The 22,140-nt window shown below is 40.1% G+C and overlaps 1 protein-coding gene across 1 annotated transcript in view; it reads left to right on the top strand.

Moving 5' to 3' along the window:
* Nucleotides 1-4,630: 4,630 nt before the first annotated feature.
* Nucleotides 4,631-22,140, top strand: part of LOC134537023 (attractin-like protein 1) — a 36,686-nt gene continuing 19,176 nt past the window's right edge. The window contains exons 1-11 of the mRNA XM_063377216.1: nt 4,631-5,051; nt 10,660-10,863; nt 12,093-12,221; nt 13,002-13,198; nt 14,088-14,261; nt 15,559-15,638; nt 17,186-17,336; nt 18,139-18,270; nt 18,786-18,969; nt 19,759-20,058; nt 21,506-21,688. Of these exons, the coding sequence (XP_063233286.1) occupies nt 4,813-5,051; nt 10,660-10,863; nt 12,093-12,221; nt 13,002-13,198; nt 14,088-14,261; nt 15,559-15,638; nt 17,186-17,336; nt 18,139-18,270; nt 18,786-18,969; nt 19,759-20,058; nt 21,506-21,688 (1,973 nt within the window). The 5' untranslated portion in view covers nt 4,631-4,812. The remainder of the gene's footprint in view (nt 5,052-10,659; nt 10,864-12,092; nt 12,222-13,001; nt 13,199-14,087; nt 14,262-15,558; nt 15,639-17,185; nt 17,337-18,138; nt 18,271-18,785; nt 18,970-19,758; nt 20,059-21,505; nt 21,689-22,140) is intronic.

The raw sequence follows: 22,140 nt of genomic DNA, 5'->3' as shown, positions 1-22,140 counted from the left end.
ACGCCAGCGTCAACAAGTGGTGGCAGCAGCAGTAACCTTGTGGTCAGCAGACAGCGACGCGAGCCTCGTCGAGAGACCAGTCCGGCCGCTGTTGCGGAGAGAAGGGGTAGGAGTGAGGAAACAAAGATTGTCGACAAGGACACGGACACACCCTTGAGAGGGGCTTGTCTGGGGACCGAGACGACGGAGCCGGGACGCACCGCTGCGTCCCGATATCAGCTCCACCGCAGGTATTTGTTCGCATTTCACATCACAGCCAATCCATGCTTTTGTTTAAAGAGACTTCCCTGAACTCATAACAACACAATGATCCGCAAGTCCGTTGTAATATTTTTCCAATTGGATGCTGCCAACTGACTAGAAAATGTATCTTGTTAAGATTTATTGGTTTTGACAATCATGTACGCTAAGCAATTAGAAATATTTCTTCTGATTTTTTTTCTCTCTCTAATATTTATTTATATTTATTTTGGAATTACCACACATTATCAATTACACCTGTGTCTTTGTCAATTTTAATTTCAAATACAAAACTTCAAAACGTGTTCAAAAGCGAGTTTAAAACATAATACGGAAGCAGCTAAAAAAAAATTAAAAACATTAAAAAAACCTTCAGACATTTACTCTGTGTATGAAAGTTAAAGCTTGGAAAGGTTGGACGGACTGATGGAAATTTTTGGGCCATCTAATTGGCTGCAGGTCACGTGATTGATGGACTGACGGGTGACGGATGGATGAGATGGATGCCACAGCTAAGCATCGTGACCTCGACTCATACGACACTTGTTACAGGGTTACTCCCACTAGAGTTTACAGTTGCAGTCGGCAATGAAAGTGAAACTACAACTCTCTGACGCTCGGTTCTAAATCCTGAGAAGAAAATTTTGTTCGCAACCTTAAAAAATGTCCGCTCCACCCGTGACATTTTGTATCAGTACGTGCAAAGGCAGCGGAACCAGTGGTGTATCTGTATTGTATGAAATTAAGTAGAGCTGGAATCACAACAGTCCGTCGTCTTTGTCCATCCATCATCACGTGACCTCAGGCAATAATATGTCAAAAAATTGCATACTTTTGGCGTACAGACGTGAAGTGACATTTTTCGTTGTCGCGGGTTGTGGCCTGTCACTGCGCAGGTGGCAGGTCGCGCGTTGCGGCGCTAGTCACGTTTCGCTGTGTGGGTCGCGGGTCGCGTTTCGCAAAGAGGAAAGGCGCAGCGCCGTGAAATCGATGGCGTCGCCATCTGTTGAGCTGCGACACGCGACATGGCTAACGCCGCTCGCCGCAGCATGCGACAATAGTGTGTTCCGTTACTCTGATCAAATTCACTTGTGAATCTGAACTAAATTTTATATTATCTTTGAAAGATTTGTGCAATGGGAGTGCATGACTTGATGTAGGCTTTTGGACATACGCCATTGCTATCAGGCAATGACGTACAAAACAAGAAGCCAAACAAACACCAAGTTATTGAAGTAGGATACTTCCCAGTTTTCATGTATCCAGTACGCATTATATAAATGTGCTGAATAATATAATTTTTTAAATCAAAAACAATTTATTTAATAGTAGGTATTCAGAAATATATTATATTTAATTTGACATATTTGCAAAAAATTATAGTAAAACATGCCATAAAACTATGAAATAATTTGGTTTCTCTATGACAACAAGGTGTATACCCATTGCTAGACCCTTTGAAAGGGTGCTGAAATGTTACCTACATGAGAGCAGGTGTGCCAACATAAAATAGGTATGAAAACTGATAAGGAAATGGGCATACTGCAAGGGCTGGCTTAAGCAATAAGGTCGCTATATGGTATATAAGCAACTTTGTCGCTATAGCGACAAAGTCGTGGCGACTTGGCCCAGCGATTTTCATGTCGCTGGTTGCGGCTTGTCGCAGGGACAAAATCTGTCGCTACTCCCACCAATAGTTGTGTGTACACTTCATATTTACCGGACCCGTTCACGCCTGCCTCTGAGCGCGGAGAGCAAAGATTGCCAGACATAAGAGGACATTTCTCTCTCCCCCCCCCCCCCCCCCCCCAGACAAAGGTTTTTTGGCTTTATCCGTCCGGGGTAGATGACTGTTGGGGGTACGATTAAATTATTATTCCGTGAATTGTTTTGATTAAAGAAAAATTACTGGGGTGCAGATAAATACAACTTGTTAAGTATCTAACAGGTTTTTCATTGTGAGTGCAGTTGTGTTTATATTAAGTACATTTATATGAAAATCGCCTTGGGATGCGAGTTAACTGTTTACTCAACCATGACCCCTGGGAGAGTTGACAAACTAAATTCACGCCCCGGTACTGAAAACCTCTGGTAGGTACGCTACAGCTTTATGCATAGAATACAGACACCATACCTAATATAATTTGTGGCAGTAGGCTAAAATAAATGTCTAAAGTTTATTTCTTAAGTGGAATCAATAGACTATAAAATGCTACCATTAAAAAAAATAATTGATTTTTCTGGCCATGAATATTATTACTGTCGAGAGTTTTTATTTAGATAGCAATATTTTTAGAAAAATAAAATAAATACAAGCATTTGACATAATTTTAGAGCTCTGTTTTGATATGTATCTAATTGATACTCAGTGACAGTGGCATAGCCAGGATTTGTGTATGGAGGGTGCTAAGAAGCATGCCGCCCCCCCCAGTGGCGTAGCCAGGATTTGTGTATGGGGGGTGTTAAGAAACATGCCCCCCCCCCACCCCCGTATTAAAGCGGGGGGTCCGGGGGTCCTCCCCCGGGAAAATTTTGATTTTAAGGTGTAAAATAGTGCTATTTTAGTAGTTTTCGGTACTTAAATTTAAATATTGTAATGGTAAAAATTTTATTAATTTTTAATATGAAATTTGTTTGAGTGATGAATAAGAAATTTAATTAAAGATTTAGGGCTAAGGGGGGGGTTTGAACCCCTAAAACCCCCCCCTGGCTACGCCCCTGGCCCCCCCCCCCCTCCACCGTAATAAAGCGGGGGTCCGGGAAATTTGGATTTTAAGGTGTAAAATAGTGCTATTTTAGCAGTTTTCTGTACTTAAATTTAAATATTGTAATGGTAAAATTTTTATTAATTTTTAATATGAAATTTGTTTGAGTGATGAATAAGAAATTTAATTAAATATTTGCGGCTAAGGGGGGGGGGGTGGGGTTGAACACCTAACCCCCCCTCCCCCCCCCGGCATAGCCACTACTCAGTGATAGTAATTTCGTATTGAACATCAATGACCCATCATGTATTTCGCACTTTGCATTAGGGATGTGCGTGCAGAAAATACTTCGATTTTTGAGTCGATACATCGAAATGTGGTATCGATGTTTTCCGATGTAGCAAATAAAAATATCGATGTTTTCGATACATCGAATCAAACATCGACATAAATAAATAATATAGGAATATATTTTAAATATTTGCAAAGTAGAAAAATTATACATTTATTTAAATTACATTTTTAATCGGTCTTTTTTATACAAAGCATGAAAACTGCCAACAAACTGCTAATTCTTCCACAGATTCATCCATATCAATTACCAGCTGCCATGGATGACCTTCCAAGGAAACTTCCATCGTCATAGGGCCTTTAATCAATATTGAATAAACTCCTGCACTCAGGTTTGGTTGACAACTTATGTACATCATTCACACTAATAGAATCTTCGCCATTACCTTTAATTTATCCAAAAAGGCACAAACGCAAACTCCAATGAATATTCCGCCATTACTATTTTTCTTTCGTTTAAAACTAATCTTACCGCATCAAAAGAACACGTGCGTTCTTGCGATGTATCGAAAGAAATACATCAATGTATCCTTGAACATCGAAAGTAATCGATGCATCGGATGGATTCGAAGCATCAAATAGAGAACATCGATGTTTTCGACACATCGATGTATATCGAGCGTCGCTACTTCGCAATCGTATTTTCGCAACTGTGTTAAATGAAATGATAGAATGGATATTGGTTTTTACATAGCAGAATATTTGTACCTGTTTCCTCATATGCATATTTATAACACACAACTTGATGTTCTATGAAACTAAGTTAATCAAAATGAAAATACTTGTCACCTTTAAAACACAATAATTGTTTTAATAGGACACTAGGGTGATCAGTTTGTTAATACACTCCTTTTATTTGTCGGATTAATGTAACGAGATAACTAAGGTCATGTAATGTATTGGAGTAGTAGTGTGTGTTGGCTAGGAGTGAGAGGAAAATTTGCAACCAGGTTTTTTTTTTTTCAATTCTCTTCATAATTAATAATAAAAATACTAATCATATGTTATCAAATAAAATAAACTGCATCATGAATCAAGTTACTACACACACACACTATTGTTTGATAAACGTTAAATAGTAAAAAGCATTGTGTTTTTGAAGTATGAAATAATCATCTTACAAGTGAAGTAAACTTGTTTAAAATTAATAGATTACCATGTAAACGTTTTTTTTAAGCACTTAGGCTGAAAACTGATTGAGGGTTTATTTAATCACTCTTAAAAACAATTTGGAATTTGGGTTGTTGAACGTTAACAGTACGAGTCATAACGCTGGCGTGGCGGTACTAATAAACGTGGGAGAAAATGTCCCGCTACAGAACGAGATGTACTGTTACTTGACGCAACGCTCAGTTCGCGTCTTAAATCCCCTACGTTTCTGTTCCCCCCTCTTTTAACGGGATCAGTAGACTAGTCGGAGAACAGGGAATTTAGATCCTTCATTTGACATTTTGGTCTGGAGGCCGATGCATTTTCGCCGTGACGTCACTGACCGTACGGAGATGGTGCTCTCAAGATGGCAGCAGACATGCAGATGTTTTTATTCCTATTTAAGTCAAAGTATCGTCGAAAATGCGGTTTTCCTTACGAACTGTTGTGTTGTTTTGTAGTATATTCGTGCGTAGTTACTGTGCTTTCAAGTACAAATTGTTCCAGTGTTCAGTGCGTGAATGGTGAATGTATAAATGGGACAGGTTGCGTTTGTTTTGATGGTTGGCAAGGACAGTTTTGTCAGTTCTGTGGGGGAAAAGTCAGGTAAGCGTGTGTTGTAAATAAATGCCCAAGTAGACAAAAGCCATTATAACGTGTTTACCATCTAGATTGTAGCTTTAGATGGTTAAATCATCTATATCATAAGTTAACCAATTAGGTTATGTTTCTGACGTGATTTTATATTGGAACTAAAATTTTGTAAGATTGTTTTGATATAAAAAAATGACAGTTGCACAAATACATTCAGTATTTATTTTATAACGATTTACTAAACATAGACCTAATTTTTGATTAGATTGTTGTAACATTTTTGAATGTACCAAATTTGTTAATTTATTTACCAGGTGTTTGCCCACTCTTTTATGCCAATTTTATTTTTTATTAATTATAGTAGCTTAATTTTTTTCAATTTTTTTTATTGCAAACATATGTACTCTACACAGCTTCTGCTTGTGTTAGCAGAGTGACCAAGAAGGCCATCATCATTTTATCTCTTATTTGTCCTATCTGTGTTGTAAACTATCTGTCAAAAGAGAGAAATCGCTCCCAATAGACGGGAGCGCCTAGTGTACTTCGTATGCTAGTAGAGTGGTGCAAAATTGATGTTACAAGAAATTAAAATTTTGCATAGTGATAAAACTATTAGCAATACAATGAAACAACATGATCTCCCCCCCCCCCCCCCCCTTCTCACTGTATCATTTGTGCACGCCCCTCTAAAACTGTGGCCCGGGGCAGAAGACCCAGCTGCTGCCTCCCCCCCACCCCTTTTCCATATATCCAACTGAACATACATTTGTCAAGACATTATTTATCAAAAAAGCAACTTCAAAACAATCTTATAGCAAGAAAATTTTCTAGTTGGTATTCCTTGGATTGTAGCTGGTGAGTTAGTCAGGATTATTTTGTTGGTTGGCAGAGTAAAGATCTTTTATAATTATTGTTCAACTGTTCTTTCATCACGTCATGGACTACTCTGAGTCTGGCCCCAGATGTGGATAATCAGTAAGTGAGGCTTAATCGTGTGCAGCCCATTCGTAAGGAAGGCAGAACTAACGACAGTAACGGCCAATGGCAGGGACGGAACTAGGCCTTCCTGCACCAGAGACAGAAATTGTGTTGGCTCTCCCCCCTCCCTCCCCTCTTCTTTAGCCATTTTCCTACCCAACAACTGAAAACATACCATGCATTAATTTTTGCATTCCTTTACATTATACCTATAAAAATTTTGTTAAATTTTATCAAACTCTTACGATAATTGATAACTAGCACTTGGCTACGGCAGGACACACTCGCATAGCTCATACATTATATTATACATGCCCCTCTTCGTGTATATGCCACCATCTTTGCAAGAGCCATTGCCTTGTATATGCAAAAGGCATCAACAATGAAATGACGAAATTTCACCAAAAATAGTTAATTAAATTCTGCTTTAGAAGTGGTTTTCTCTGAAATCTCACACAGAGACAGTGACCTTCCTCGTGTTTCGAAGGTCAAGTGTTATCAATTTTTTTAGAGATAGGAGCAAAACTGTATATTTGTATAAGAAACAAACAAACTCAAGAAACGTTTTAGGAATTCTTTCGTATATATATTTTTTTAATCTTTTGTGGTATATTAAAGGTCCGCCTGAGTGGCATCTAGTGCAAGGACCACAGTAAACTAACCCCCCCCCCCCCCTTTTTTAATTTTTTAATATTAATGAACTTGAAATCGGAGCTCAGCTTTGTTGCACGTGGTTGTGAAAAAATATGTTTTTTTTTTATATCTCCGGCTTTCGTTATCTTAGTGAGATAAAAAGTATACCAGTATTAAGTAACATCATAAGCTTTTAAACACACATAGTTTCATCAAAATCCATCCAGTAGTATTTGCGTAATGCTCAAACAAACAGACAAAAAACTTCTGTTTACAGTTTTATAATAGTGTAGATTAGTAAATTCAATTTATAACGGTATTCAGAGTATCGATTTACATATATTCAGAGAATCAATTTACATTTATATTCAGAATACAAATTTACATCAATATTCAGAGTATCGATTTTAAATGATATTCAAACTATCAATTTATATTGATATTTCGATTATTGATTTATATCTATATTCCGAGTATAGATTGTTATCGATATTTAGAGTATCGATATTTCGAGTATCGATTTATGTCGATATTTTAAGTATAGAAATTTCGAGTATCGATTAATATCGATATTCCTAGTATCGATTGATATTCCGAGTTTCGATTTATATCGATATTCCGAAAATCGAGTTATATCGATATTCCTAGTATAGATTTATATAGATATTCGTAGTATCGATTTATATCACTATTTCTGCTATCGATTTATATTGCTATTCCGAGTAGAGATTTATATCGATATTCCTAATATCGATATTTCGACTATAGTTTTATATCGATAATCCTAATATCGATTAATATCGATATTTTGAGTATAGATCTATATCGATATTCGTAGGTTCGATTTATATAGATAATCCTAGTATCGATTTAAATCGATATTTCTAGTATTGAACTATATCGATATTTCTAGTATAGATTTATATCGATATTCCAAGTATCGATTTATATCTATATTCCGAGTATCGATTTATATCGATATTTTGAGTATAGATCTATATCGATATTCCTAGTATAGATTTATATCGATAATTCTAGTATCGATTTATATTGATAATTCTAGTATCGATTTATATCGATATTTTGAGTATAGATCTATATCGATATTCCTAGTATCGATTTATATCGATATTCCTAGTATCGATTTATATCGATATTTCTAGTATCGATTTATATCGATAATTCTAGTATCGATTTATATCGATATTTCTAGTATCGATTTATAGTGATATTTCTAGTATCGAATTATATGGACATTTATTTCTAGTATTGATTTATATCGACATTCAAAATAAATCTATACTAGAAATATATATATAAATTGATACTCGAAATATTGATGTAAAACGATACTCGAAATATCTTTGAAAATTGATACTGGGAATATCGATATAAATCTGTTAGATATCAGACTTTTAAAGGAGTCTGATGTGCCATTGCTTAGATGGCTCTCCTGATGACCATATCTGGTATTAAATATTTATTTAATTGCTACATAAATTTAGGGTAACATTGCAAAAAGGTTTTACTTAAGTACCATTTTAGAACATTAACAGGATTATATACACAAAATATTAGTTTTATGTTTGATAGCTATTCTTTTGTGTTTTTTATATGTCATGTTAAGGCCCCTGCCTACCCGGTCACACGTACAGTGTGCAGAGCTTCAGAAAGTCGTAGGTCTGTTTTCAGTATTTTGTTAATAAAGTGTATTTTTAGAATAGTGAAAATGGCTTAAACACTTGGTCGTAGAATAAATTTCAAGAACAAAACACCCGGTTCAGATTTTTTGAAAGCACTCGAACTTGCATTGCACCTTTATCTTAATTTCTTCGCCATATAATGTTATGATAACTGCTCAGATCTGATAGTTGACCTGCACAAGACGAGAAGACTGCGTGCTGGTTCAGAGCCTGGCCCTCAAATTGGTGGCTGCTAAAAGAGGTTTATTTTGGTATAAGTTCATTAGAATGAGGGTTAAGCTCACTTTGTTCAACGTACGCTTTTAGATTATTAGAAAAAAAAACAAGATTTTGTGGTGTTATTTTTTATTTTTATAAATTCTGTTAAATCTTAAAGATAGTGTCTCATTCAACAAAATAGTAGGATTCTAATTGTGATACATAATAAATTTTTGCATATGATAATTTGTAATAAGCATGTCTAGGACATATAAATATAAACAAAAATAAACCAGCAATAATTTTGTGTTATAAAATCATGCCTTGATAAGTAATGTAAAACACGACTATTAAAGTTGAATTTAATTTTTTTTCATAATCTTTGTGATGTAAGTTTTGTTAAAATGCTTATTAATTTTGTGATTTTAGTCGTATTTTGGTGCTATCTGATGTATTTACATGGTGTTTTATTGCAATTCACCGTAAAACTGTGTTGCCAGTATGTAGGTTGGCGGCAGTTGTATTTGGGTATGTGGCAGGACATCAAAAGTAGAGCTCGAACTCAGAGCCCCTGAAAATATTAATTTAAATGGTGAACCTCCAGCAGTAGCTGCGGATATGCTTTGTGAAAGCAGAAGATGTTCTATCATAAGTAAAGTATGGCTACAAGCTGTGCACGCAAGCTTTACAGTAAAAAATTGTAACTACTTTTTTTCACAGTAGAAATGCTAAAAAGTGCATCATGAGGGACGCAGCTGACGCATGTTTGAGGTTGCCACGTCTCATAGCACCTTGTAAATTTAATTAATAGCGCGTTTCAGTATGCTCATAAAATAGCAGTGAAAGTGCTTTAAGAGCTTCACTTACCTTGGCATACTGATTGTGTCCAGAGCTTCAGAAAAAAATTACGCAGTTTGAAAACTGTTCAAGTTATCCCAGTGATGTCTGTTTACGAAATGCCTCTAAGAATACTCTGAGGGCGTAGGGGGCTAGAAGCCCTTGGCGAGCGTTGCACTTGTCATCCCGCGTCCCGCCTCACTAACGCAGATACACCCCTGACGAGGCGGGCACATTGGCATTGCACGTCCGAGGTCCCGGCCGTGCCGGATTAGCGATTTTTCTGGATTATCGAACGTCGTTGCACTTTTAACAGGATTACCAAAGGAAAATTAATGTACACTAAAACGGTATTTGAAACAAGTTGTAATAAACTTCTCTATGCCTGTACACTGAGTTGTACCTAATATTGTGAAAATGAGTTATGTAGCCTGCTCTATAAAACAGAACTCCACCTGAAAATATTCCAGAGGGGGTCGACTGAAAAGTCAGGGAATTTACATAAAATTTTTGAAGAGTCATAGAAATTTCTCTGTGATAGTAATGTAATTTGGAGGGAACTTGTCAGGTTCCAGTCTGCCATCACCCAGACCGTAAAAGTTATATTTTTTTTCAGATGGTGCTTTTTGAATTGTCATACACACTATAAAATGGTAGAGGCAGGTTATGTTTGAAGTAAAGAAAGTGGAGAGAGAACAAGCCCGGCTGTGGGAACGGTGGAGGTTAGATTTTTTTTTATTTTATTTCTTTCAGAAAAATGAGAATTTAGTCATGGAAACGTCTGGAAAATGTCATCACACATTTTTGTGTGGACACATGCTTCCAAACTCTAGCGGCCGTATCGGAACCGGATCGCAGATTGTTTTCGAACTGAAGGATGCCGGGACTAAAGAGTGGCGCGTTCTTCAAATGATTCGTGCAGTGGGGAATTTTTCGATTTCGTGCAAGTTCTTGGACGTATGCCGTTGCAGTTTTGCACTGTTTGTCACGGGAAAAAAAATTACCAGAACGCAATTTTGAAGAAACAAAAAAAAAAATGCAAGTATGAAAACATAAACGTCAAGCAGGTGAACCCAGCGCCGTTATGTCCGAGAAATTGTATTAAATTGAAGAGTGCCAACTTTACGTGTGAATAGTTTTTGACAAAAAGGTGTGTGTGTGTGTGTGTGTGTGTGTGTGTGTGTTGGGGTGGTACACGTGGCCTCGCTGCCGCCAGTTGTGTCCGAGAGTGGTGCAGGAGTGTCCGAGAGTGGTGGCGTCGTGTCCCGCAGGCTGTCGGGAGCGTCGGGCACCATCCACGACGGGCTCGGCAACTACTCGTTCAACGTGAAGTGCAGCTGGCTGGTGGACGGCGGCGGGGCGCCCAACACCACCATCCGCCTGCACCTGGAGGAGTTCGCCACCGAGTGCGGCTGGGACCACCTCTACATCTTCGATGGCGACAGCGTGCACTCGCCCCTGCTGGCCGTCTTCAGGTGTGACCGGGAGGCTGTCCGCGCTCCGGGGAGTCGGGGAGTTTGCTTTAAGTCCTGGGGAAGTTATTAGAAATTCCTCAGTGATAGTGACAGACAAAAATATTAGGCCAATTTCGTTTTTATTCTAACAAGAGATTTCGGTGTTATTGTTTTTTTGTTGTTGTTTTTTTATGATCTCTGTTATTCATAAAGATAGTACAATTTTAAAACTAATACGGCACGTGCTTGTTCAGTGATACTTCCGTCACCAAAATAAGTGTAATATTTTGACTGATACACAATGCAATTTTTACAATATAATTATTTGCTTATAATATTTTTATTTTTTTTTGTACCTGATATGTAATAAATCCATAATATAACCATATTTAAATCTTTATGAAAGGTTTTTTTCTACTAAACAAATCCTGACTTAATAGTTTCTTATAAAAAAAATTACATTTGATGTCAATTGTAGGATGTACTGAAAGAATGAAATCATGTGTTATGTATACCACACCATTCCATGTTTTTAGTACAGTTGCTTTTGGAGTTTATGAAAACCATTAAATAATGACTTGTTTTTTTTTAGAAAATACCTTTAACAAACAATTAATGTGGTTATATTATCAATTTATTTAATATCATGTGCAAAAACACAAAATATTAGAAGAAAAATAATTTTGGATACTATCCATTAACAATTCAATTGACATCAAGTCAGTGTGATGGCGAGGTGGTGGTGGTGAGAGATTACACGGAGGGGGAAGCTGGGTATTCCGAGGTAAACTCTCCTTCAACTGCAGTCCATTCAGGCCTATCCTAACACGATTTGAAATCAACAGTTAAAAAAAAACAAAAAAACTAATTATGCTTTTAAACTGAAATTGAAATAATGCGCTAATGCTTTGATATAAACTGCACAGAGTTAGGGTTGGTAACATATCAAGAAAATATTCTATGAGTGAACTACATACTAATTAAACTATATACATTTGGAATTTAGTGCAGCTAAAAGTTTGTTTGTGTGCATTAGAACAAAATTTAGCATTAAACATTTTTTTTTAAATTTCAGGCAAAGGTTAACAGTTTCGCATGCTACCTCTGGGCTAACTGAAAACCAAGACTATTTTCTTATTCTGTCAGTGACATCGGGGATTGTGCTCGTCCGAGATTGCCGCTGTCCACATTAAGCAGGTTGCTCGAGACGATAGCGTGAACATGCAGTGGGGTGGTTGTTTCTGCTGCAGCGGCCTCATGTACAAGGACGGCTACAGCATACGCAGGATACCGGAGGTGGTGGCCCGCTCCGGCTCGGCACTGCTTCACTTCTACAGCGACGTCGCCTACAACATGACGGGGTTCAACATCTCGTACAGGTGACACGTCGCTCCTTCGTCCGTAGCTGGGTTGGTCGTAGTGCGGGATGATCGTTGTTGTGAATGAATCCCCGCTGCTTTTTCTTTGTCGGCCCAGGATCAGCTTGGGAAGGTTTTTTTTTTGTTTCCTATCGCTTGGGGCAAGCTCGGAGGGTTCCCTAGCCCTGAGAATAGCTCACACGGTGAGCGGCGATACGGCTCAGGTTACTAGCCTGGACAACTGGGAGAGGTTGGATAGGCCTCCACTGGACCACGTGATTGAGGGGTCCCAGAATGATGTCGTAGATTGGCGTAGGAGCCAGCAAAACTGATGAAGTCTAAGGGTTAAGGACTCGGTCAATTGTCTCGGTGAGCTAGAGGGACGAGGGGGTGGTGATGCTGGGATGGGTTGGCTCAGCCTCTCATCATAGTTAAGGCTCTAACAGCTTTCCCAGTTACATAACCAGGAGGGTCCCAGGGCAGAAGGGCCTTAAGGCTAAGAGCTCTGGACCAACAAAGAAAAGCAGGGGGCAAACTCCTTGATGTTCTAACCAACCTCTGTCTCTCTCTTTCTGTGGGGCCTAGCTAGTGGGTGTCAACCTGTGATGTGTATAATCAGATGTTAAATCCTATCAACAAAATCTGTAATTGCTGGATAAAACATTGAAATGTTCATAAGGTGATGAAGACATTGAGATGGAAGTACATAAATGAAAATGGCATATTTTATTTTTTTCGCCCAGTGGGTAGAATGCAGAGTCCACGTGTCAGTGTCTCGGAGCGTGGCCGTGGTGTGCCTAGGTTGAACTCCTGCCCGAGCCGGTACTCTCACTCCAACTGCTCGGGCCGGGGCGTGTGCATCGACGGCGTGTGCACCTGCGACGCCCTGTACCGGGGCGAGGCCTGCGACGTCCCCATCTGCCCCAACAACTGCAGCGGCGGGAACGGCCAGTGCAACCGTGAGAAGCACCGCTGCGACTGCCGGCAGGGCTTCAAGGGTGGGTCGTGTGTGCTTGTAGTCGTGTCACCGCCACTTTCGTGCATCATGGACCTAAACTAAACATTCCTCCTTCAAATATATGCTGGACTTTTCACGCAATGTAGACCTAAAACTGAAAGTACATTCCTGACTTCCATGAAATTATGGACTCAAATATATTCCAAAATTTGTGCAGAATTCTAGTCTTTTAATGCACATCAGACTATGGTCGACAGTTTGGACTTGAATGCATTCCAGAGTCCCCTACGGTTCAGAATTTCGTGCTTTATAGACTTAAAACTTTAATGCAATATAGACTTAAGACTTTCATGCAATATAGACTCAAAGGATTATTTTTATTGCTGTAATTTACTCTGATAGTATTAAAAGAATTTATAGGAAATCTTACAAGTTATGCAATAATCACAGATTACGTTTACAGTTATTCTCACAGTAATATTTACTCTCGGCCCAGCACAAATACATTCCGAACGTTTGCACCGTTCAGACCTTAATGCATTCTGGTCTTGGATTTTGCGGCAAGCCGAACTGCCTGTGGCTTCAACCAGGGGGGTGTTTTAGGGGTTCAAACCCCTCCCTTAGCACCAAATCTTTAATTAAATTTCTTATTCATCACTCAAACAAATTTCATATTAAAAATTAATAAAAATTTTACCATTACAATATTTAAATTTAAGTACCGAAAAATGCTAAAATAGCACTAATTTACACCTTAAAATCCAATTTTTCCCGGGGGAGGACCCCCGGACCATCCTGGTTTAATACGTTGGGTGGAGGGGGGGGGCCATGCTTCTTAACACCCCCCCATACACAAATCCTGGCTACGCCACTGGCTTCACCCAGCTCGCTCGCTGCTCCGCGCGCTAGTGTGTGCTCTCCCGACCCAGGAGACGACTGCAGCCAGCTGGAGGCGGAGGGCTTCTGGGAGGTCGTGCAGCACTCGGACTTCGTGCCCGAGGGGTCGGCCTCCCACGCGGCCGTCGTGTGGAAGGACTCCCTGTACATAGTGGGCGGCGAGTCCTACCACCGCGCCAAGATGGTCTACGTGTACGACCTGACAGGTGGGTCCAGTCCAGTCCGGTCCGGGATCCTGCCGAACGCAGTGCAGGCGTGACTAAATGCACTACGAAGGGAATTAAAGAAGTTAAACGGTTGGGACCTGATGCAGACTCATTCAGTTAATTGTACTAGAGCTCTTTCCTGTATAACACAGATGCTACTTGTCTGCTGCAAGTAGCGTAGAGAAGCAGTACACTGTATGTAATACCATAGAATCATTGTTTGATAGAGTTCATGTTAGTAGGGATGGGCTGGATGAATATCCTCAAACCCTCGAATCCCCACAGAATCTCTAGTATTCAAAAGATTCTAGATTGGAGGAAAAAGATTTGAAGAATAATATTGAAGTCAGTGTAGTAAATTCAAAAATTCAACGCTGGCAACTCCTAAGTTTACTGTTGTTATTTATGTTTACCTTTGTACTTATTCTATTACTGTTTCCCCAAAATATTTTACTTTTAATTTATGTATGTACTAAGTAAATAAAATAATATGTATCATAACATGTACTGATCTGGAAAATTTAGTTCATAAAACGAATATAGATATGCAATGTAGGTTATCATAGTTAGGAACCCCAAAATATGGTGAAGTGCGAATATTTGTGGAAAACAATGAAATTCTGCTGTTTTTGAAGATTTCACAAAATTTCTCAGCATTTTTTGGTAACACTAAGTTTGCAGTGAAACAGCTTTTTTAACTAATTGATCGACGCCATTTATGAAAATGTAATGCGGAATGCCATTGATCAGTAACACAGGAAACAAATTTTAATAACGATGTATTTTTAAGTATCTCAAATGGAGTATTTTTTTCTTCTACAGTGCCAATCAATTTTATTAATATGAATGCCACAAACGTGATGAGTTGCTCTTTGTGCTGTATGCATGTTTCAAAGTTATACATCTTGTAGCTTATATTTCGTTTGTTTTCCCTCTTAGCTGGACATAACACACAATTTCCCAATTTACCATCAAGTGGTTTGAGTAAAAAATAACATTTCATTAAATTTCATTATACTATTTTCATTATTCTATTTTGATATTTCCACCACAGTAGTTATTAAACTCACCAACCAAGTGCTATGAAGAAGCATTTAATTTTAGTTAACGTTTTTAATTTCTTGAATATTATTTTATTTTTGACCCTTGAACCTAGATTCGGTTTCAAAGGTTGGATTGTAGGCACTTGTTAAGATTGGTATTTGAAAAAATTGGGATTTGAGGATTTGACCCATCACTTGTATTTCGTGAAGGTCAGTATTTAATAGGTTCACTGGTTTCAATGTGATGTGTGCAGGTAATGTGTGGGAGACGTTGCACATGGACAGCAAGAATGTTCCGAAGCCCAGATACGGCCACTCAGCAGTGCTTTTTGGCGTAAGTATTAAAGCGCTCATTCTCTTTTGTCTTATCCTGATGGGTCTCGTTATACACGGACTTATTGTTATTGTTCTCTCTATCTTTCACACCTACCGTACCTTCGTGAGTACTACTTGCACCATTTCTCTTCAGTGACTTGCTAGTCACACACAAAATATTGAGAATGTTTTACATGACACTCAAGCTCATTCATATACAAGGGATTTTGACCCTCGTGCATTAACTACTTTGATGTTATTGATAGTGGTGCTTTAAACACTAGCGCTGCTTACGAAAATAGTTTTAGCTAACATACTCGTATTTTTAGCAGTGTTTTTTTACGCCTGCATTTTTGCCTTAAGGTGCCAACATTTTTATTTTGTAGAACATGTACCCAGATGAGGTTTAATACCATATATGTTTAGAAATGTTTGCAGAGAAACTAAAAAAAAATATTATTCTGGTGGAAGAAGCGAGAAATCTATGTTCCAGTATTTCGCTGAGTCTAAATTGTGTGTAAAAATTGGTAGGAAGAAAGCAGTAAAATTGCTAGCTTGTTTGCGGGGCAGAATCAGGTCTCTTTAGGTATGAGAACAAAAAAGAAAATTTGGCTATGCAGTATTAGTGGAATGTTTGTTGTGAAAGCTAGGATAGATCTGGTGCAATTATTAAAAAAAAAAAAAAAAAAATCTCACTACTGCTTCCAAAAATTGCAAAAATAGAGTACTCCTGATTATGCACTCCTCACTATCTGTCCTTGAACCATTTCACCCTTGTACACACATTCAACTACTTGCACGATTCTTGCTGTTTTAAATTAGTACTGGCCCAATAAACTCAATTAACACAATAAAAATATATATGGTCAGATCTTTTAGAAAGATTTTTTTTTTTTTTCATATTTTTTACTTCCAATCATAATTCCTTGTCATACCACAAGTTTTTGTTTATGTCCAGTATTGTTCGATGCACTAAGTTAAAACATCAAGCATCGTGCACCACAGTAGCAATGTGTACGGCGATGAACTTGGGCACATATGATAATGGAAAATTTACGGATGACACTACAGGGGGGTGGTAAAACACATCTCTTGAAGTGTTTATTTATTTTTTCAATACACAAAATCACTACTGTTTTGTCTAGAGACGTACAAGACTGTAAAATCCAGATAAAAATGATACAATTAATGCTGATGCACTCGCAAACAACTCGATTGGCAGCAAGCGTGCACGACAGCACAACTTACCGCCATGATGGTTCAACAACAACTGTTGCTTCGTTGCCGGAAGCTGCAGGACTACCTGCCTTGGCAGGCAGCCAACTTGAAAAACTTGGCGCTGCTAGCAAGCAGCGCGTGAAGTTCAAAATTCAAACGTTTCTAACACTACACTAAATTAACACACAATATTTACAAGTCAAAACAACTACAAATGTTCATAATTAAGAACATGAGACATCAAAAGTATTTAAAACATTTTTTTTTCACCCTAAACTTTGGATTAGCCGTATTGCGGGATGGGTGGCGGTCGGGATGAGCGAGAGAGCGCGTGGCTGGTGTCGGCAGGACAAGATCTACATGTACGGGGGCGTGCTGGAGAGCGAGGCGGTGACCGGCGAGCTGTGGGCCCTGGACCTCAGCTCCAAGGACTGGGAGAACGTCAAGGTGCGGTCGGAGCCGTGCAACACCACGGGCGGGAACGGCACCTTGCTGTGTGGTGAGTCGCCGGCGCCGCTGGTTTCCGCTCGATGTCCTGGTGAAGTCGTGGGGGACTTTCCTCGGAGTCGGTAGTTTGAGGGGTGTTAATGGTGATAAATATATGTGGACTGTATCGAAAAGTTTTTAACCGACGATGTAACATAAATTGTACGATAGCATTCGCCCACACCATTGCGACCTACCGCCATCATGCCGATCGAAACGAAGACTGTTTTTCCTGTTTCTCACTGCAGGGATACCACCCTCACTGTTTACGAACGCCAATACTTGCAGTGTTCCAACATGGTGCCAACTCTAAAAAGCTTGGGCGCGGGATATTTAAACTGTGTCTATCACTTGGCCCGGTACAAGTGCCGCAAAGTCAACTCGCAACACAGTTCTATATACAAGAGTTCACACTAAGTACCAAACAAGGGGTGAATGTCATGCATGATCCAGTGCTGTCTCCCGCACTGAAAGAGTTTTTTTAAATGTGTAACATCTCACCTCTCGGTACACAGCATTTGGTGGGAGTAACTTCGTGATTGGAACGTAAGTTGCATGGAAGGGAAAATGTGTGACCACAGTGTGCTGCCGTCTGTGGCGGATGGCGCAAACCAAAGTTCGCAAAGCCAAAGAAAATTGTTTAGTGAATTTTATCAAGATGAACAGTGTTTTAGTAAAATTCCTTTGTCGAAAATCAGGTCCATAGCCGGTTTTTTGTTGTATTTTTTGTATTTTTTGAAGTCTCACTCGTATCAAGCGGTACTGTGAATGCTCGTGTGTACAGTGTTGTGTGTGTGTTGTCTCCCCCCCTGCAGGACCGCTGAAGCTGGCGGGGCACACGGCGACCGTGATCACGAACCAGGCCAGGAAGCCGGAGCGCATGATAGTGATCTTCGGCCACTCCCCCCAGTACGGCTACCTCAACATCGTGCAGGAGTACGAATTCGGTGAGGTGCCATTTCAGACGCACAGATCTTAAAAATCATATAAAAGATGTACAGTCGAAGGTGGCTTACATTAAAGGGCAGCTTACATTTGAGGGAGCTGTACATTCGATGATGTCTTAAATTCCGAGTTATCCTTTGTTCGAGAACAGCTTACATTCTGTCATCTTATATTTGAGGGCAGCTTAAATTCGAAGGTGTTCTGTATTCTAGGGTGATTTACATTCATATTTGAGGACGACTCATTCGAGGGATAATTATATTCATGGGCGTATGTTTGAGGGTTTCTTAATTTTCTTGATTATATACAAGATCATAATAATTGAGAACTTATGAGAGCTTCTTACTTTGCAAGAATAAGAACAATATCTTTAATTTTACTTTAATTTAGAAGAAAAATAATTGAAAGTTTAAACAGCCCATTACTGTCAATAAATTTTACGGTAGGTATTTACTTTCGTGTAGTTATTCCACCTGGCAGTTGTGTCGGGAGCTGCAGGGTGGCTTGTGTTGGACAGGAACGCGGGAGTGGAAGGTGGCGGCCACCCAGGGCTACCCGGTGAAGGGGGGCTACGGGCACAGCAGCGCCTGGGACCCGCTCAGCCAGAAGATCTACGTGTACGGAGGGTACGTCTCCGACGGCACCACGTCTTCCGTGCTCAGCAATAAGCTGTACACGTACGAGCCCAACACCAGGATGTGGTACGTTCATCGTTCTTTTTTTTGTTCTTACGCGAGTTGTAATTTAATAATAAAGTTTAGATTATAGTATGTATCTTTCAGTCTGTATTAGTTAGGGAGGAAGAGAGAATTTCCAACTTTCCAGCAATGATGCAGGTTCATTGTTCGCACTCTTCAGTATTATTTTATTGATTGTTTCAGTAGTGGCCATAATCTTTAGATGTTTTTTTTTAAAAAAAAACATAAGTGAAAACTGATTAAAAATTTTTACTTGGTACATAATAATTACGATTTAATAAATAAATTTTATATTTTTAAAGACAAAAAAAAATGTGGTTGTTTGTTCACCAACAATATGGCGCGCATTATTCCAAACACCACCAATGAATACACTCTTTTACTCGGATTGCACTGCAATGACATGACACGTTTTTTACTATCATTACTCATTAGGTAACAACAACAACAAAACAACTGACTGTAGGAAACACGTCACTTCCGGGCGCCAGGTGGACCACCTTTTTAAAAACCGGAAAGTCCTCAACTTTCAGGCAGGCTGGTCAACGTGAAAGTTTTGTTCATTTTCCTTCAGGCACTGCACTATTTACACTGAACAGAGGTAGTGGAGATTAATGCATTTTGTGTCTTGCTGTGCCTCTCGGTGTTTGGCTGTGTAGTGACGCCAGTGTCACTGTCCACCAAGTAGTCTTGAATAAATGAGGTAACGGAGGTGAATGTTGCTGCATGTCGGTGATTGGCGGTGTGTTGACGCCAGTGACGGTCGTGCCTGCCTGTGACGACGTGTCGCAGGACTCTGGTGATGGCGGCCCCCTCGGCGAGGTTCCTGCACACGGCCTCCTTCGTCACGCCGGGCCTCATGCTGGTGTTCGGGGGCAACACGCACAACGACACGGCGCACAGCCAGGGCGCCAAGTGCTACTCGGCCGACATGCACGCCTACGACCTGCTGTGCGACGCCTGGGTGCCGGTCTCCGCGCCCGGGTACCTGCGCTCGGACCTCGCCCGCTTCGGCCACTCCGCCGCCGTCTTCAACTCCTCTCTCTACCTGTTCGGCGGCTTCGACGGCCAGATGCTCGCCGACATGCTCAGGTGCGACCCCTTCCCCCCTCTCCCCCCCCCCCCCCCCCAACCCGGCCCGCGTACCGGCTTTGAATATACATACTGCATAGAAGTCGCCAGCCCAGGTTAGAATTTCTAATACGGTTTTGAGGTAGTTGGTTAATTCGCCGCCGCAATCGCCACCATCTCTAGGGCATCCATCGACTTGCGGTGGTCCCTAGCGGACGAGTGCCGAACTCTTCAAACACCCCTTCCCCACCATCCCACAAACACGCGTTGTCCTCCACCCACCCTCTGCCCCACCTCTCATCCCTACAGTTTTGTGACGCACAAACTCCCGTTGAACGACCTTGAGCCGCCGTGAATGTAGGGTGGGGGGGTGCGGGGTAATGACAGCGGGCGACAGTGCTGCGCTAACAACAACCTAAGACGATACCAAGGCGTTACGGCAGCGTACTGCTGCAGCGGTGAAGTTCCCAAGCTGCTCATCATGCGCTCATGAAAAACGTAGAGTAAATCCTATCCACTCGCTACTTCTATACGGTATATGTATTCAAAGGTACCGGCGGGGTCGGACTGTGATGCTTCACGTGCGAGGTTCCCGGTGGAGGTCCCTGAGGCCTGTGCGAAACTTCCACCAAGCAAACGAATAACATCTTTTTAATATTCATTTAGACTCCACCAGGAAATTTGCTGTTCGTTCCAATTCGAAGCTTCGATTGTGATGCAATGCTTCGGCGTCTGACGTCAAACTTTTCATTTGTCGCAAAGATTTTAAAACATTGGAAACTTAAGATGAACTCATTAAATCTTTAGTTTTTTTTTTTTTTTTTTTTTTTTTGCTGTATACATCTTCATTACTTAAAACATCAACAGGTTTTTTTCTATGAATGCTAAATATTTGTATTATGCATGATTATTTTATAATTTTTATTGAATTATGTTGTTTATAGGGTCAAATTGGTTACTCACTTAATCAATTCAAAAATTACAAACGTTTAACGATTATTTTGTTACTTCAATCATTATTTTTATAAAATAAGTGTAATACAGCTTCACTGAGAACATTATTAACTTCGCGAATATTTTAAACATTTGGTTTGATATTCGCTTTGCTTCAAAAAATTAGTATAGACAGGTCTATGTCCATTTTTAGTGTCCCATGGGTCAATGAGACGTTAAAGGTTATAATGTAAACATAGACCTATAAATTGTGGATTTGGAAAAAATCTGCGAGTTGAAGTAGAAATGAAAGTTTTTTTTAGTGTGTGTTTGGTGTTTTTGCGACATATTTGTCATGATATGGTTTTTGTATGGTTATTTGTGTATTAATATTTTAAGTAATGACTTTACTCTGTTTTTGAGAGTAAAGAGAGAGTAGTCTGCAGGATTTGAGGGTAGGCCAGTATAGTTGAAGTCTTGAAAATGACCTCCTGATGCATACTGAGACTAGCGTGACGGGAACTGCCCGGTGCAGGTACACGCCTGGGCGCTGCGACCACCTGAAGACCAAGTCGTCCTGCCTGAACTCGAGGTTCGGAATCAAGTGCGTGTGGGACAGCAAGGAGTCGCGCTGCCTGCCGGTGGCGGACGTGCCCCACGTGTTCCAGATGTCCGTCGGCGACGCCCACGTCGACACCGAGGGAGTCGAGATGTTCAGGTTCGTTACCGATCGTTCGCATTGACTCCAGATCCTTCCACGGCTACGATCGTTTGCATTGACTCCAGATCCTTCCACATCTACGATCATTTGCATTTACTTTGTATCTACGCACGGCTAAGATCATTTGCATTGACTTTGGATCCGCCCATGGCTTCGATCGTTTGCATTGACTTGTGATCTACCCACGGCTACTATCGTTTGCATTGACTTTGTATCTACGCACGGCTGTGATCATTTGCATTGACTTTGGATCTACCCACGGCTACTATTGTTTGCATTGACTTGTGATCTATCCACGGCTACTATCGTTTGCATTGACTTGTGATCTACCCACGGCTATGATCGTTTGCATTGACTTTGGATCCACCCACAGCTATGGGTACCAACTTGCGAGTTGAATGTTGGTGTGTTTGGGGCTGCAGGTGTTGCTGTTCAAATTGCCTGTGTTT

This window comes from Bacillus rossius, chromosome 11 (assembly GCF_032445375.1).
Source record: "Bacillus rossius redtenbacheri isolate Brsri chromosome 11, Brsri_v3, whole genome shotgun sequence".
NCBI lineage: Eukaryota > Metazoa > Arthropoda > Insecta > Phasmatodea > Bacillidae > Bacillus > Bacillus rossius.
Note: the sequence above shows the minus strand (reverse complement) of the source record. Positions and strands in the feature narration are given on the sequence as shown.